The 18,798-nt window shown below is 39.1% G+C and overlaps 1 protein-coding gene across 2 annotated transcripts in view; it reads left to right on the forward strand.

Moving 5' to 3' along the window:
* Window positions 1-18,798, forward strand: part of COL4A4 (collagen type IV alpha 4 chain) — a 112,460-nt gene that overhangs the window by 27,970 nt on the left and 65,692 nt on the right. For both annotated transcript variants that reach the window (XM_039855781.1, XM_039855782.1), the window contains 14 exons: window positions 2,631-2,765; window positions 3,533-3,577; window positions 4,189-4,305; window positions 7,665-7,733; window positions 10,344-10,379; window positions 11,750-11,812; window positions 12,136-12,171; window positions 12,381-12,422; window positions 15,116-15,196; window positions 16,025-16,078; window positions 16,349-16,408; window positions 17,251-17,295; window positions 17,610-17,663; window positions 18,472-18,541. In XM_039855781.1, the coding sequence (XP_039711715.1) occupies window positions 2,631-2,765; window positions 3,533-3,577; window positions 4,189-4,305; window positions 7,665-7,733; window positions 10,344-10,379; window positions 11,750-11,812; window positions 12,136-12,171; window positions 12,381-12,422; window positions 15,116-15,196; window positions 16,025-16,078; window positions 16,349-16,408; window positions 17,251-17,295; window positions 17,610-17,663; window positions 18,472-18,541 (907 nt within the window). The remainder of the gene's footprint in view (window positions 1-2,630; window positions 2,766-3,532; window positions 3,578-4,188; window positions 4,306-7,664; window positions 7,734-10,343; window positions 10,380-11,749; window positions 11,813-12,135; window positions 12,172-12,380; window positions 12,423-15,115; window positions 15,197-16,024; window positions 16,079-16,348; window positions 16,409-17,250; window positions 17,296-17,609; window positions 17,664-18,471; window positions 18,542-18,798) is intronic.

Here is an 18,798-nt window from a genome sequence, read left to right on the forward strand (position 1 = left end):
GGCAATTCTGTGCACGCAGTGGCAAAAAAAAGTTGGGACTACCATGGCTGAAGCCAGTCATTCCAGTGGGCGATTTCTTTTTGCTAGATTGAATGCAGTACAGCAGGTGGCTGTGTGTTTCTTTAAAAAAAAAATTTTTTTAGAAAGATGAAAAATTCCTGTGATTATTTAATGATTCTCTTGTTATAGAAATGTCTTATCAGGGGCCTGTTATTTAAGCCTGTTCATCCAGAAGTTAATTCTGTTACAGCCCAATAATCAAGGAAGCTCAAACATCTACTTATAAACAGGTTTTTTGGTTTATTTGTTTGTTTTTTGCTGACCCCTTCTTTTGTGTGAAATGGAATCATTCTCTGTATTGCTGTGGATAAAGTTTACTCAGATTGGGTGGACTAACTAGCTATGGCTATTTCAAAGACTGGTATTTGGGAAAATTTCATTGGAGGCTTTCTGACAGGTTTAATACTGTTATATAAGGTTTAGCGTATTTCTTTTAAAATTTTATTCTATAATAAAATATCCGTTAATATGAAAAAAACAGCACTAAATATAAACAAACGACAAAGTCTTCCTGGGGCTTGTAGTGTCTTATGTTAGTTTTTCCACTTGCAAAGTTAGGCTTGCATTTGCCTTTCAATATGGTTGAAATGAAGAGGTCACCAGGCCTGCGTTCTATCTCAACAAAAGAAGTGCACCAACATCTCTGCCTCAGGGCCACTGCTGATGGCGGGTCCCCGTGGAACCATCACAGATTCCGCTGGGACCAGTGTGGGCTAAAGTTCCGAGGCTGACAGTTCAGAAACAGGAGACAGCATCTCTCTTTCTTCAGTCAGTCTTCCCTTGGGGCGGGTGGCTGCGGGGTTGACCCAGTTGTTTTGTTTGATTTGTTCTCTGCTTTTCTCGCCATCACGGTCTAGGGCATGGAGACTCCGCCCTCCTGGAGCTCCTGGGCTGGTGGGTGTGGGGCTGGGAGGATAAAGAGACGGCGATGGTTGAGGAGGGTACTTCTGGAGGCAGAGGAGAGGCATCTGATTCTGACGGTGTGTCTGGAGAGGGCTGCAGGTGGGGGCTGGGGGATTGAGAGGTGACTTAGGGGGACGCCTCTGGGACAGGACACCAACGTCTGTGAAGGAATGACCAGGAAATCATTGTGACAGAGGAGAAGCAGGGGCAGAGGGAGGTGATGGCGATGAAGAATTTCATCATGCAAACAAGCATTTCTTGTTTTATTTTTGAGAGTGTTTTCGATGGCACTTTCTCAGATTGGGACGTTTTTCTGAATGGAGCTCTATCCTTAGCTGTCTTCACCATCTCCACTCTTTTTTCTTTTTTTCTCCAAAGTTCCATTAACTCATGGGACTGGGCATTGTGTATCTAAAATGAAACACGCTGTCGAGATTTATAGGCAGTTAATAGGCTGTCTCTTTCTCAGTTACTCGTTTATGTTCAAACAGGCATTTTGTCGTTTTTAAATAATTCATTATTGTAAAGTACAGCATTCACGAAAGGTAACTTAGGAGTTTTTGTATAAATTACATGTAAGACAGAAAGATAAATCTCAGACTTACTGATAAAGCAGTTATTTCCTGAGCCTTATGTTTAGGAAAATGAGAACTTTTAACTTATGTTAATTAAGTAACCAAGGAAGATTAATTAACATAGGTAGGAAAGGCCAGCTGAAGTCATTATTTATTCTTGCTTTCAGACTGTTGTTTAGAATTTGTGCGGTTTCTAGAGTAAATTGATATGCCTTCGATATGCCCCAAAGGGTTTGCGCCCAAGTAATTATATTCTATATTTTATTGTTGTATTTTTTGTAGCACATATTTATGCATTTAAACTTCCTCGAACGTTCTAAGCCTTTAGTATTTTTATGGCTTCTCGGTAGATAGCAGCTATTATGATGACGGAGAAGGGAGTGGGGCTCAAGGGGGCGTGTTCCTGGGAGGCTGGACTTATTTCCTCCAGAACAGAAATTGCTGTGAGATTTGCAGCTGCTTCTCGTGGGCAATAACTGAACAGTAATTTGGTGGAATCATCCAACTTAATGCAGAGCAGGGAAATTCTTCTTCTTTGTGCCTAAAATGTTCCTCTTGTGGGTTCAGGGGGAGGACTGGGCTCTTGCAACTTCTACACCTAAAGTAAGAGGTGACCTTTTCATTCATGGAAAATTGGATGGCGTAAAGATGAGATGGAGCGCTTACTTCCAATTTATGCATCAGAAATTAAGTACAAGCAGCTATATAAGAAATGTTTCCCCCTAGTAGGACAGACGAATCGTGAGTCATTTGAAGTAAATAAAAGTAAATAAACTGCTTGAGGCAGTTTTCCCTCAAGCTTTATACATATCATTGACTGACAGAATGAAAATAGTAAGAAAACTATTATCCGTTTATAGATATGTGTGTGTTTGCGTGTGGTAAATCAGATTTATCATACAGCTGGATTTCAGATTGAAAAAGGCAATGTTGCTGTTTCTTATTTCGTAATTAATTGATCCTTTGTATTTCCATATTCGAGTTTGCCCAATCTAATTTGCTGGTCTTCCGTAAGTCCAAGGGACGATGTTTTTGTCTTAGAAGACACTACTTACGAGTCAGCCCGCCTTCCTTTTTAATCTTCCTTCTTAGGGTCAACCGGGACCGCCGGGGCCACAGGGTCCCATTGGACCCCTGGGACCACCAGGACCCATTGGGCTCGCAGGAGAGAAAGGAATGAGAGGTGACAGTGGCCCTCCTGGAGCAGCAGGTGACAAAGGAGATAAGGTAAGCCTCTTCTTACGTGAAAGATCCGTGTTAACCACTTACCAGCACTATTGTGCCAGAGTTTCATAATCGTGAGTAGTACCTACTTTACCTTATAATAAATTTAGTCTAAACTCCTCCTCTATAATCAGCCTTCCTTCCCTAACCCCGTTCCAGAGAAGCACGCCTTCTTAACCTTTTCGATGCACTGAAATACATACTGGGCTCAGTGGGGAGTTGGATTATCTCATGGCTTTTTCAAAAACTTCAATGGTATTATATGTATCATGCTGAGTCTTTTTTTTTTTTTCACTCAACCACGTGGCTTAGAGATCATTCCATATCAATTTATGTAGCTTGAACTTATTCCATTAAAAATACTGCGTAACATGCTGTAGTTTGGATGAAACTATACTTTATTCTCTGTTGATGAGAATTTGAGATTGTAAGTGTGCGAAATTTACAAAATCCTATATTACTTGTGTGCACAGTTCGGAGTTTGTTTCTCTAGGATAGCTGGATTCTGATAAGCTGATTTTCCAGCTGACAGAGTACTGACTGTATTCTTTGAATTGCTACTGCCATGTTGGCTTCCTTAGGACAGAAAAAAGTATAAAAGATCGATTCTTAAAAGTTAGCATTTAAGCTCAGTAATGTAAAAATAGGTGACAATGACTACTGAGTATTTTTTTAATGAGTTATTAATTATTTATGCTTTCTAGTAAATCAACTTGTTAATCTAATAATTTAGTAAGTTTTATAACTTGGTTTATTTTCTGGAATTTTAGGGTCCAACTGGTGTTCCTGGATTTCCAGGTTTGGATGGCATACCTGTAAGTACCCCTAAATTTTCTCTATTTTTTAGAGAAGGGAGAAACCCTCATCGAAACCCTTAAAATCACATGTTCAAAAAAATTTACATATGGCAGACTCTCATCATGTTCTCATTTCAGTGCATGAAGGGGTACTTGCATTTCGATTTCATGGAATGACCCCGAGAGAGACCAAAACATTTTATTGGAATAGCAATGTTTTCACATAAATCAGAGAAAAACATTCTGAAATACAAACTATGTAGACTTGTCAAGTACAATATTCTGGAAATATACGTATACTCATAATGCAAGTTTTTATTTGCCGTTGAGTCCTAATTTTTTCATGACAGAAGAAGAGATATTTGGGGGGCTTTATAGTTCATTACAGTCTTTTCTAACGATTTCAAGGAAGGCTTCCTCCCAAATCTCTCCAAATCCTCCAAACTAAATGAATTTAAATTGAGGCCTATTAAAATTTATTTTTACTATGCTACATAACACTTGTGGGTGGGGAAGGAAGTTTCACAAAGTCAAACAACAATTGCCAGAATTTGAGTACCCATGTCACATAATCTTTGTGTGATAATATTCTTGCAAAAATGCTTCACCTCTAATTTTGTTTCCTACAGGGGCACCCAGGGCCCCCTGGACCCAGAGGCAAGCCTGGCATGAATGGCTACAATGGCTCGAGAGGTGATCCGGGGTTTCCAGGAGAAAGAGGAGCCCCTGGCCTGGGTGGCCCCCCAGTAAGATGCCCAGAGCTCATCTGAATGGGAATCTTAAAAGAAAACACCCTATCATGGGAACAGGCTCAATGTATTCAAGAAACAGGGTTAATACAAGTGTGCTGGGAATGTACCGAACAAACGAGCGGCCTGGAGGATGGAGACCGAGAGGCGGGCGGGGCCTAGATCGCTTTGGGATCTCATGGACTGTGGAAGGGGGCTGGATTTTCTTTTCCGTGCAATGGGAAAGCTTTGGATGGTATTAAGGAAGGAAGTTATATGACTTGATTGAGGTTCCACTAAGATGCTCTGGGCTGCTGTATTGAGAATGGATAGTGGGGGAAGGGAGCAAGGAGGCCAGTTAGCAGAGCTTATGTTGTTTATCATTCAGGGTTCACTGCAGACATGTAAACCCCTCTATGTACTTGAAAGGAATTTAATACAGAGAATGGAGCGCTTATTTTAACGGCCGGAGGAGTGGGACTCGGGGCCACCATGGGACTACTGATTTCTAAGGTTCACACTTAGCTGCAATCCAGAAGTCCAGAATCTGCCCCCTCAACACAAGCTCAGCCTCTCACCCCCATGTCGAGACACCAGCAAACGCTCAGTTTTCTGCCTTTCTGCTTGGCAGCACCCACAGCACCAGAAAGAGGATGCCTTCTTCACTTCTGCCCTCCAAATCTCATAAGTACCTCTCCCAGGTGGAGCCTAATTCACATCCAGCTGCAAAGAGGTCTGGGAAATGTAGTTTTTTAACGTTCTAATCCCCATAATGCAATAAGATAAATAGAAGTGTTTGGAATGGATGCCCAGAAACAGTTGGCAATATCCAGCACTTGAGAAGACTTTACTGCTCTTAGGGTTTTTTTTTCCCCCAAAATTTCGACTTTTATTTAAAAGCAAGAAATACCCTTTCCTCTACGTCTTATATTCCCTTTCTCTTTTTCTTTTTCACACTTAAATAAAGATTGGAGATGATTTGGCTTTTCAAAACTGATTTGCTGTGACTATTTTTCAGAAAAGTCTTTCTACTTCCCTGATTGAATATCATTTCCCAAGATTCCTTCTAAAAGATTTTCTTGTCATCACCGCCAGAGTCATCCTGATTTCTTCTGAGTTTTCCTTTTGCTCCAGATCCTAGTGGAGCTGATCTGAACATAGAACTAAAAAAGGATGTTCATACTCACATGTTTCTCGTGGCATCAACTAGGAAAAACAACCAGCTTTTGTTAGTGAGCTCCTCAATCACCGTTTGTTTTCAAAACTCAGCCATGGGAAGGGCCAAGTGCAGCCTGGTCAGTGCACATTTCTTAAGATCTCCCAATGGGGTCAAACCTCATTCTACTGACTGTCTATGAATGTTTAAGAGGGCAAGGGTCCCCCGCTGTAGATTTACCACAGCGTGCAGTGCTGACCACGGTACTGAAGTTCGTCATCATGGTCTCTGCGAGGCAGCTTTCTTTCCTTTGACTCATTTCATGTATAGGCAGACCCCCCTTTGCATAGTAGTGGGGGACCTTCAGAAGGACCACTCAAGCTGGAACCTCACCAAGCAAGCTTAAAAAACGATGGGAGAAATCACTGTCGTCCCGTGTCCTTTAAAATATTTTATTAAATGTTGAAAACTCTCTTATTGTTAGCTATGAATACGTAGGGGATTCTTTTTATAAACGAGTATTTATTTGGTACGTTGTAATTTAACACATTATACACATCGAGAATTAGAGTGTTTCATTTTCCTTGTAAAAACTTATCAAGAGTCGTGTAAGCAAGGCTTGCCTTCTTCTCCTCATGTAACTTATAACATGAAGTGAATGTGTTTTCTGTGCTTTGGTGAATTGTCGTACTTTTTCTAAGTTCAGATGAGCTTCCCGTACTCTGAAATATTTCTAAGAACTCCCTGAACACGAAATTCTTTTGCCTGTGTCACTCCCTCTGACACATCTTTGTCCTTTTTGTCACGACCACTCTCTTTCCTAAGGTGGGTAAGTTAGTCTTCACTAAGTCCCTCTGGCTCGCATGACAGAGGTGTCGACATTTCCACGAATCCGTTATTTCTTCTATAGCTCCCTTTACATTGTGCTCGATTTTCACTTCAAGTGTTATTTTTCATGTCCTCACTTCATTTTGATCTTCGTTGGTCAATTTCCTCTTTCAATGATTTCTTCTTATGAAATGTCATTTGGATTGATCACTCTGAAATAAAGGGACAACACAACAACACACTTTGCAGTCTGTGTGTGTGTGTGTGTGTGTGTGTGTGCGCGCGCGTGTGTGTGTGTGTGTGTGCGCACTGGGAGATATGTAGTGACCAGTCACAGACGGCCTTTGTAAACAACGATGTAATCAGCTAGTGGTCATGAGTTGCATCTGTCACTGATGAGTGATTGGAGGACCCGTGAGCTAACAGTGACATTTTTATTTTGTGCAATTACTCAGTTAGTACAGTGGTAACTGAAGTTGAACCTTTGGGTAAGAGGGCTGGTGCTATTTTACTTAACTGTGGAACTGAAATCCATGCACATTGAAACTGTGCAAAGCAAGGCCTTCCTGTGTAGGTGAATCTGATTTCTCAAGGAAACCGCTGATGTAATTTGTCATTAAACTGTTAGTATCTCCCATTGGAAGCAAAGTCAGGTATTCTTTTGCATGTCCTTTGTAGGAACTTGATATATGGAAATGGTTAAAATTTTTCTGTGGTAACCCAGTTAAGATATATTAATACATCAAGTAGGATATTAAGATATTAAGTAGGAGAACTTTGGGAGAAAATAATACGTTGAGGTATTTCACTCACTTAAAAAAGTACCCTAAGTAAAGTTGCAGCTATATACAAAAATCTTCCAAAAGAAACATACTAATTTTTAAGTTAATCTTCTAAAGATGCATAGGTTCTCTTTTAAATACAAATCTTGACATGGATAAACTATTTCTAGAGCATATTATTAACTGACAACTGCAAAATTATTTACTTCTAAGAATAATACACGTTTTATGAATAAAACATGCATTATGTTTTGAAGGAAAATGCAATTTTCCTGCTAAATAATTGATACTAGTAACGTATTAGTATATGTTATATATAACCTACATAAATATCTATTACATATTTATAATATGTTTCTATGTATATAAACATAAATATATTAGTAGATACTCTGCCTTTGGATATTTCTGAATAGATTTTAACTGAATATTGAGTGACTATGTAAGAGAACCTTAGGATGATAATAATAATGAAAGGAATAAAGAAATCTCCTCTAGTGAAACATGACTATAAATAGTAATTTATTAATGGTTGATACTTGACATAGAAAAGAAAATATTGAAATAGCAATATGCTTTTTTCTTTTCTTAACGGAATATTTTATTTTCAGGGCCTTCCTGGAGAAAATGGAGAAAAAGGAAATTCAGTGTTCATCTTCCGTGCTGTTAAAGGTGTCCAGGTGAGCATCATGATCACGGTGGGTTTAAAAAATTTTTTTGCCACATAGGTAAAGCCACGCAGGAAACATGTAGACTGAGATTTTTTGAAACATCTCTGAGCACAGTGTTTTTTGTTTTTGTTTGTTTTTGTTTTTGTTTTTCATCTTTACCCTCACCCTCTGGGATGGCACTATACTTCTTGTGTGAAGGCACGTGGCTTTAGTTACTCTGGCTCTAAAATTCCATTACCTCCCAACTATTCTTGCAGAGTTGTAACAGATAGATTTATTTTGCGGTTTCTCAACCTTGGTACTGTTGACATTTGGAGCCAGATAATTATTTGGGCGAGGGCTGACCTGTGCATTGTAGGACATTAGATAGTATATCTGGCCTCTGCCCATTAGATGCCAGTAGCACCCACCCCACCCCCACCCCAGCACACACAGTATCTCCAAACATTACCAAATGTCCCCCAGGAAGAAAAATCACCCCCGGTTGAGAAGTACTGATTTATTTGTAGTCAAAATTTAATAGTAATACTTGCATTCCAGTATAATAGAAATCACTATTATTGAACTTGAAAATTATGGAAACCTATCCCACTGTCCTTGGCAAATTAAATGCTCTTGTGTTTTTAGCAGAGAATGATATACAAATATTCAGAAATAAACTCTTGGATGATGACCTCATCTCTCTAATATGAGTAGCCAGTAGCCATGCATGAGCAAAAGTAGATCACTAGCTATGTAAAGTCAAGAGGAGAGACAGTAGACATTTTCAAGATGTGGTCATTCGTTTTAAGGAAGAATATTCTACAACAATGAGATAAAAGTAGTTCTAGATTCTTCTACTAGACCCTAAGTTCCATGCTACCTGGAGTGGACACACCTGAGTGGTGATGCCTTTAGTGAGCTCACACTTTTTATTTGTGGCCTCTGTGCCCATTCATACTTGTGAAACAGCAAAAACTATGCTTTTGTTTATGACTTAAATGATATATTAATAAACTCAGCATCAAAGCAAGGTCATTCTAGGGACCTGCATGCTGTATTGTAAGGAGTGAACTGACCCTTCCTACTACTGTGACTTTCAGTGACCTCCTTACGCTCTCTGAACCTCATGTTTGTTATTTTTGAAAGAAAATTAAAATGATACGCACCCTGCCTTCCTCTTGGCATTCATGATCTTTTCTAATTTATATTACAGCATATTATAAATTATAATCTACTGTACATACTAGTTATGATGAGTTGTTTTTTTTTTGTAATTGTGCAGGAGAGGATGGGTGAATAAAAGAGGAAATGGATATAGAGAATTTCTCATCTTAAGAGAAACAAGATTAATAACCTTAGAGAAACAACAGTCTTGAAAGCCTACATCCACTTCACACAAGATTCAGTTGGTTATTGAAAAAACCAGAAAATAAATGCTGACAATTATGTGGAGAAATTGGAATGCTTGGGCATTGCTGGTGGGAATGTATATGGTTCAGCTGCTATGGAAGATGGAATGGTGATTCCTCAAAAAATTAAATGTAGAATTAGCCTATAATCCAGCAATTCCACTTTGGGGTATATATCCAAAAGAAATGAAGGCAGGGACTCAAACAGATATTTGTACACCTATGTTCATGGCGGCATTATTCGCAAATGCCAAAAGGTGGGAGGAACCTAACTGTCCACTGATGGATGAGTGGATAAACAGGAAGTGTTTTATACATACGATGGAATGTTATTCAGTCTTAAAAAGGAAGGGAATTCTGACAACATGAATGAACCCCGAAGTTATTATGCTAAGTGAAATAAGCTAGTCATGAAAGGACAAATAATGTATGATTCCATTTATATGTGGTCCCTGGAGTACTCAGATTCATAGAGACAGCAATCTTCTGGAATGGTGGTTGCCAGGGGCTGGGGGAGGAGGATGGGTAGTTAGTATTTAATGGGTACAGAGTTCACATTTGTGGGGGATGGGAAGGTTCTGGAGGTGATGGTTGCACAATAGTGTGCATATAGTTAGTGCCACGGAACTATACACTTAAAAATCGTTAAAATACAAACTTTGATATATGTTTTACAATATATTATATTTTACATTTTTTAAAAAAAGCTTGTATTCAAGAGAACATACAACCTTTGATACTTTAAAATAGGTTGTCTTGAGGCAGAGTCACAAAGCAATAGATTGGCACAAAAGCAGATGGGAGAGAATTTCCACACAAATTCCCTTCACATCTACCCCAGGGTCATAAAAGGAGCAAGATGTCTACAAACAGAGGCAGGGTGTGGCCACTGGACCAGAGGCAGTTTAGCTGTGATTAAACAGGACTATCGAATTGAGAATTTAGAACATTTTAAACTGAAAGGTGAAATCGTGTCTTGATTTCACCTGCTCACAACTGCAGCCTCTTTCTCTGGTTTCAGCTGAGTAGAAGCAGAATTTGCACCAAAGATGGAGGCTGGAAATCGCCTCCACAGAACCTTCCATGGTTGTCTTTTCGACACTGAAAAATTGAACAGACTGTACATTAGACAGCTCAAATAATTCCCGTGTGTTCCTACTTTTATGTCGTGTGTTTTAGGAAATGAGGTTGCTCTTCTAAACCAGTGTGTCGTTCGTTATTACTGCAGGGTGACAGAGGGGACCCAGGACCTCCTGGCTTACCAGTAAGTCTCCTGAACAGGCATGTGCTTCTGTTTGCTCCCAAATAGCCCCTGGTCCCCACTGGTTTGTATCCCATCAGGACCGGCTGCAAAATTTGCAGGTCCACCTGGTGCAAAAAACTTCCAAAGAAATCACAGTGTATGTAGGTCCCTTGTTCCAAAATTATGAATGTCAAGACGGTGACAGCAGAATGTTAAATCAAGCATGAAACCTTATGCGACTGCGCAGGTCTTGCCCATGAAGCCATCCTTGAGTCTGGGCAAGCTTTTGATGACCTTGCCCTTCTATCTTTTAGTGATCATTTGGTATTGCTCAGGTGTGTGCGGTCACTTAATATTTAGGAAGTTAAGTCTGCTTAGAAACTGTGTAAGTAATATACGTCAAGTGGAAATGATTTTGCTCTAGACCATTCTGCCTACTGAATCGATCATCGTGTGTTATATTTAATATTTTGCCCCGTCCTCATCTCTGAAATCTGTAATTCAGTGATTCGATTAGTCTTTTTAATTAATCAATGTTCGCAAGATTAAAATTGAAAGCCATTTGCCTCCCAATGTTAACCTACCTTTTCGCTTGGTAACTTCGGCTGTAGACAGGATTACTTACCAGGTTGGTTTCCTTAGTACTTCTGAAGCTCAGGTCTACGTAATCATAAGATACCTCGATGGCACCGTTATGGTAAATACCATTTGGTCCTCCAGGAGAGGACATTGCACACTCACAAGTCATTTGACCTAGGTGGGGCCAGCAGGAGAACAGAGAGCCTCTCTCCACACTTTCAGGAATGCCCAGCTGTAACTAGTCCTTGTGAATCTCTGTGTAAATTCATGTTGCAAAAATTACAAATTTAGAAATTAGAAATTTGTTTATGACTGAATCATCTCGATCTTGAATCGGGGACCATATTCTTATTCATGTTGATCTGATAGGGCACGTTCAAAAAATGTATTAGAGTATAAATATATTTATATTTTAACATTAATGTTAATATTAATATATTTAAAGCATCCTGATGTATATCGAAGTTAAAACATTGGTGGGATTTAGGAGTAGTTAATAACAAATTTTCTCTTTTCTCTACTTTTGTATCACATGATTTATTTGTAAACAAGTAAGTAGATTGATCGCTGGGTCTTAATTTAATCTTAATGTAGGACTTTGTCACACTTGCCAGAGCGCTGTTGCCATGTGACTTTGTGCCCTATGGCCATGCCAGAGCTGCTTTAATAGGCAGATGTGCCCAGGACTGTGACTTCTTTGGAGGTTTATCCACCTGGGATTACATACAGTTCTCGCTGTGAATGGTGACTATGTTTTTTGTTTGTTTCTTTCTTTGTTTTGTAACGAATGCACTGATTTTTCTCGTGCTTAGGGACCTAGGGGTTCAAGAGGACCTATAGGCCTGGTGGGGCATCCAGGAGAGCCGGGGTTAGCAGTAAGTATAGCTCTGCTCATTCTGACCCTCTACAAACCAGACCTGACATTTAAATACAATAAAAAAGGCAAAATCACCCTCTCAGGCCAGGCACAGGTGGGCTCTTTGGGAGATTATCAGCCGACGAATCGGGGCACACCTGCCATTATCAGTGAGCGTTCATCTGGAGCATGGATCTCCCTGAATAACAAGCAGCCTGCCATGCTCAGAAGTCCATCAGGGGTGTTTTAAAATCAAGAGTTTCCTAAGAGGAATCTGGGACAAACAACGAAGACACGTGATTTCTATGACTGACGTGTGATTTGTTTCTACTGTTGGTTTAGGGACTTCCCGGCCATCGTGGGAGTCCGGGTTTGAAGGTAGGCAGCCGTGAGTAAAATGCACAAATTGAGCTCAGGTACAATGAGATAAGTGACCACTGTTACTTGTCAGAGTGATTTCTTTCCTCTCATGAGACTTCCCAAAGTATTTAATAAATAAACTTGAACAAATTTCTTAACCAGAAGTCTTGCTTGTAATTACTTGTTTAGTATTCAAAAGTAATTAGATTTATTTTTTCTGTTTCCAGGGTAATCCTGGTGTGGGAGTAAAGGGGCAAATGGGAGACCCGGTAAGAATTCGCTTTTGCACGGAGGAGCAGATGTTTAAATGTATGTGCTGCCAGCTCACGGAGTATGTGTTCTGATGATCACTTAACTGCATTTGTTATCTAGTTGCTGCCCAATTGTATGGCTGAGAATTTTTCTTTGCTGAATTATTATGGCACCATTACCCTTAATGCTAAGATGACAGTTCTGACAAAAATTTAACACTAAATTCAAGTTAATTTATATGGCACACTTCACCCTAACAAGAAGAGATAGAATATCTGATAATTTTTCTGATGATATATCCAGGGTAGCAAATTTGTTTAATTACTGATTTCTTCGGTTTAATTTCACAATTTCATCAAAATCTCCAACTCTGCACGTAAATAAAAACATAAATAAGTGGAACAAAAAGCATGTAGCAACACACAATCTCCCTCTCTCGGTCCTTTCGGCCGAAGCATGAAATTTAGCAAGGGCAAGCTTGCTAGAAAGGTGTTTCAAGATGGCGGCTTATCTAGAACCAATCTGAATGGCTAACAGGTGGTGACTGGCTCTTTCAGCAACTGTGAGCAAATAGTTCAAAACATATGGCATCTACTCTGTACCACACTAGGATCGGTGCTGGCTGTGGGGGTTTAGCAGAACAGACCCTATCCCTTCTCTCAAGGAGTCCCAGTGTGGTTGGGTAAGTTATGGCACAGCCATTTAACAGAAGGACCAAGTTGCCAAAAATATACTGGAAGACGTCATGATGTGAGGAAATGCCTACACGATCATGCTGAGCAGAAAGCACAGGTTACAAAAGTATAAGCTCAATTTGGTAAAAATTACGACAAAATACATTAACATATACACTTGGAGCAGGCTATTTCTCCCTTGACACCACTGATACTTCATGATTGTGCAGAGCTGTCCTGTGTGATGCTCTGTTTAGCAACATCCCTGACCTCTACCCACTACATGCTAGTAACATCATCCCCTTCCCCCCCAAGCTGTGACAAACCTAAGATGCAACAAGACCTTGTCAGATGTCCCTGGGGGAGAGTGTGTCCAATTCACCTTGAAGAACAACTAACTTAGAGAAATGATTGAAAGAAAATAGACTGACACAATGTTTCCCAAACTCAGGAAGTCATGGACCCCTGGGAATATGTTTGTCAAAGCGCCAGAAGCCCACGCACACCTGCTTGAGAACTCCCCACTTTGTGGAGTGAGGCAGGCATTGCCCGCTTAGCGACTTCAGCATCAACACAATCAGGGGCGGTTGCGAACTCGGGCCATAGAACAAAGTGGAAATATTTGGCTATGAGGTGGCCATTCGAATGATCCAAAATAGGCTTATTTTAATTATTTTGGATTGTTGGATGAATAAAAACATAATTTTGAAATTTCAATGCAGAACTCTCGGATACTCAAGAACACGTTCGGCCCACCCTAGTTTCAGAAACAATGCCCTAACTGGTTATTACTGATTTTTCCTAGGTGATGTGATTATGGATCATTTACATTTTATTCTGCATAACTTTTTTGTACATTTGACCAATACGAATAAATGGTACTTTTGCAATATGGAAAAATAGTAACATGACTAACATTTTGAAGAAGCTCCTTGCTTGTCAGCCTTTTTAGGTTTTGTTTAGGCTTATTCCAGCTATGAGAATAAATATGGTTATCTTTACCAATACATGTTACCCATTTATTTGTATATTGTTTATGCATTTGTTCAATTGTCTATTCACACAACAGAAAGCTATAAAGCAGCTACTACGCCAACACTGTGTTAGGTGCCAGGGTACATCAAAGAAAAAATGTCCCTAACTTCCTGCTTCTTCTGTAGTTTCTCAAGTTTAGGTAGGAATAAAATTATTGGTTGTATTTCTTTCATTTAAACTTAAAACAGTATTCTTCTTCCCCAAAACCCACTTATCAAAAACATTAGCAGTTTTAATAATTATATATTTGAGAATTTTCTTTGTCCCACTCAATGTAGTAAAGAGTAAGCATTTTATGTACATTATCTATTCCACAAAATAATACTTTGAGGTAGGCAGTATTATAATCCCCATTTCACAGAGAAGTAAAATGGGATTTAAAAGAATCGAGGAAACTAGGGATAGGATAGATTTTAAGGAAATTGCCCCAAATGACACAGTCAGTAAGGGCCTCGTTTGTAGACACAGGTGACCTGCTCTATCATTTGCTCTTAACTGTGACACAAGAGGGAAGATAATTCTAACTGTAGAGTAAGAGAATGACTCAGAAAAGTACAAAATAATCATCATCTAATTAACAGTAAGAATATATGGTTATATTGTGGCAAGCCCAATTCAAGAAAATCTTTCTCTCCAAAAGAATAACATCTATAATGACATAAATGAAAACTTTTGGCTAATTATTTTATAGAGAGTTTAAAAATATTATTGCAAATAAATTAGAAATAACTTAAATCTAATCACAATGGAAGAGCTTAATAGGATTATGGATCACTTTTATTTTTAAAATTTATTTTTAACCATAAGCATAGATTGCTTATGCAAAACAATAAATATTTAAAATTATATCATTTATTTGCCATGATTTTAACTTTAAACCCATACACACAGGATCGTAAGCATTATATCACAATAAATAGGGGACAATCTTTATTTCAAATTTTATTTCAAAATAATATTAATATGAAATTCCTATTATCTTGATTTTTTTTTTTTTAAAGGGTGAAGTTGGCCAGCAAGGTTCTCCTGGACCCACCCTCCTGGTACAGCCACCTGATTTTTGTCTCTATAAAGGAGAAAAGGTAATTCCCAATCCATATGTTACTTCAGTAAAGTAGTAATGGCCAGCACCACCTGAGCAGGTGCACTGCCACTGAAATACTGAGCACCCCCACGCATCACTGCATTAACCCCAAAGCAACCTTAACAGGTGACACCGTTATTAACCCCACTGCGCAGAGTTGAAAAATGAGGTTTGGAAGGGTTACCGGTATCCTCTATGTCACCCAGCTGCTGAGATGCAGACTTAGCTTGGGCTACTAAATTGTGACATGTCTTTCAGCATATAGTGTTCCATTAATCTTGCCTTCAGTGTGTGGGCTGAAAAGACCACTGGAAGTCCAGTTGTCCTTTATATGTTACAAATGGTCCTTTTTTATGTTACATAGGGGCTTGATGTTTTGATAATTGATAAGGTAACCATTGCGTAGAACTGGGCACGTGATTGACGACTGGCAAAGATCGAGTCCTCTGTCAGCCTGCAGTACTGATGTTACCGATGCCACAGACGGATTCTGTTGTCGATTTTCAATTACCGGATTAAATTTCTCTAATTTGCTCAAAATGAGACACTCCTCTCAAAGGCCACATTCACATCTTGTGTCTGCTGCCCTGGCTCCAATGCCGGCCCCCACTGTGCCCCACGATGCTACACATCTCACAGAGAACTGGCCCGAGTAATGTCAAATTTGTAAGTGAGCTTGGATCTCAGTTGCTAATTAGCGAAGCTGAAGAGTAACCTCTTAAAAAATTAGTAGAATGGTTGTCGAACAAGGTAATTTCTGAAAGAGATTGAAATCAGTATGCTAAATAATAATCATAAGCCAGATTATACTCATTGTGATTTTTAGGGTGTAAAGGGGATGCCTGGAGTGATTGGACCACCAGGACTACCAGGACCCAAGGTAGTTTATTAAAGTACCTTTTTATATTTGTATGATGTACTATCTTCTTCTTCTTCTTTTTTTAATTTTGCACAGTCTTTATCATTGCTTTAAATGTTAAATGTTACTAGAATTTTTCACTATTTTATCATAATCCTGTAGGGTGTCTATTCTAAAGTAGTTGATTTTCTTAACCTGCTGGCCGTAATTTTTATTTCTCCTTTCGTTTTGCATTCTCTTTTGCTGCAGTATTGTTCTTTAAACCATTCTAAAGGTTGCCATCTTTTTCAGGGAGAACCTGGATTTGGGGCAAAAGGAGAGAAAGGCATTCCTGGGTTCCCAGGCCCTCGGGTAAGGATTATTCACGCCGTCCGTGAGTTCGGAGGCATTTCTCTCTCCCATTTTTATAAAACCAGATCAGTATTTCGGAGAGCTGAAAAGTGGGATTACCTCAACTAGGAATAATATATTTTGACACCAAGAATTGTCTAATAGCTAAATGTCCCAGAACACCCCTTCCATTGACATCATTTAGATAAAACAGGCAAGTGGAAGATGGAAGAATTGGCAGGAAGTAACAGGATTGTGGCATTTCCTGCCTGGCTCAGTGTTAGTGCGATAGTAGCTTGGAATTGTTCATTTAAACCTATTTGATAAAAGAAGGAACCGATCTAAAAGAAAAACACTGAATCAGGCCTCAAACATCACCATCCATGTCACTAATGGGATCCCCATTCATAGAATCACTGTGGAAGCCAGACCCCAACACACACGGGCATTGGCTTTAGGTTTAAGACTTAATGGGACAGCATTGGTTTCCATCGTAATTTCGATTGCCGATAAAGCATAGAGCAACTGTTAATCTCCAGACAAATTATATTGCAATGATTCTAAAAATATTCAGCCCAGTATAAGCGCTAAGTTAAACTAAAAAGGAAGAACAACAATAAAACCATGTTCTTAATTTAAAGCGCTGGCAAGGACGTGAATTTTTTTTAAAGATAAGACTAAAGATCAATTAAAATAGTAAATGTTATAAAGAAATGGACTCTATTTTATATTTATTTCCTTTTATTCAGCTATCTTTGCAGATAAGATTAAATATCCATGGAGCAGTCTTGGAAGGTAAAACATGATCCTCGAACTACATTTGAATTTAATTCTGTTTGTGTTGATTTTTGTGAATTGAATAGGGTGACCCTGGCTCCCACGGATCTCCAGGTTTTCCAGGATTAAAGGTAAATGTACACCATCGTGGAGATGATAAATGCATTGTCATGTGTAAATGCAGTTGGGCGTCATTCAGAAGTTGTGCCAGTGCACGCAAATACGCACACAGTAATTAGAGACTCATCCGTTTTATGAATTATATAATTTAGCTGCGGGTGCACAAACTAAAGCACAATGCTGTTGCAGCCCAAAAGCGGTGTTAAGATTTTGCACAGAATCTCAGTGAGCGTGGGTTGATGTGTTGTTCAAATTAAACGAGAATGAGATCATTTGATACCCAATCACATTTTTTTATAAAAGGCATGTTTCTGGTTATTTGTAGGGGGAGCCAGGAGTGTTTGGAGATCCCGGGCCTTTTGGATTTCTTGGCCCAAAGGTAAAAAAGTGAGCGTATTTGACTACTGTCTGATAAAATTCTCCGTCTTTCATGCTATTTAATTTATTTTCTAAAGTATTTCAGAAGATGATTCAAAAAATGTAACTTTTGAGAGACAGTTAATTTCGTACATATTATTTTTATTGCATGTGGTGATAATTACATTTCACTTTTGAGCAATGACCCTTTTGAATGTGAATAATAATGAAAGTTTAAAAAGCTTCATAGGGATCATATAGTATTACGATTAAAAACAGGAGCCATGGGCCACGGGCCATGGGATGCCTTCTGCTCTCACCACCATAAAATGTTTTTCTTTCCTTTGTAACCTCTGTGACCTGACATTCAGCCCTTGCTCAGGACAAGCCTTGGTGGCATTAAGGTAGACACAATTAAGGGGGACAGTATTTGCTGGTGAAACAAAATATAGATTCAGATCTTGTAGGTGAATAAAATATTTGTTCTCGAGTGCCAAGTTAGACGTTAATACTCATTGTATATCTACAAACCTTCATGGCTTCAGAGATATCTAATTTATGAATAGAGAATCATTTTATTGGAGTTAAAAACACTTTTTTTTTTTCTTTTGGGAAAACTTTGCCAGTTGGTTATTTACTTCTGCTCATAGGTAGGAGGTCAGAAGCCTTTGTTCTTCCTAGAAGTTTATAAACCATTCATTTCTCCATTCAGCCTATAACCTATTTCTTATGTGCATGCGCTCTTGGTCCTTCTAATATTTATTTAATGCCAGATGACATGAGAAAAATGTTCATATCTCTAAGAGAAGTGAATGAATGAATGATTTCAGGGGGATTCTGGAGACCGCGGGTACCCGGGGCCACCAGGACTTTTGGCAACTCCACCTCTTCCACTCAGAGGTTTGTGCTTCACTTTGTTCCTCCATTAATTATTTGCAGCTGGGATTTGAGTGGCCCTGGCAGGGGAGCCTGGCCCAGCATTTCCATAGTTGGCACACTAGGCAGGTTAAATATATGAACTTCAGCATGAATACATCATGAATACATACAAGCACCGGGAGAGAGATGCAGCTTGGTTCAACTCTATCAGCATAAGGCATCAAATTTCATTTTAGTATGGAAACTACATACTGGGGTTTTTACTATGTCACCTTTCA

The sequence above is a fragment of the Pteropus medius genome, unplaced genomic scaffold (assembly GCF_902729225.1).
Source record: "Pteropus medius unplaced genomic scaffold, Ma_sr-lr_union100, whole genome shotgun sequence".
In the NCBI taxonomy this organism is placed as follows: domain Eukaryota; kingdom Metazoa; phylum Chordata; class Mammalia; order Chiroptera; family Pteropodidae; genus Pteropus; species Pteropus medius.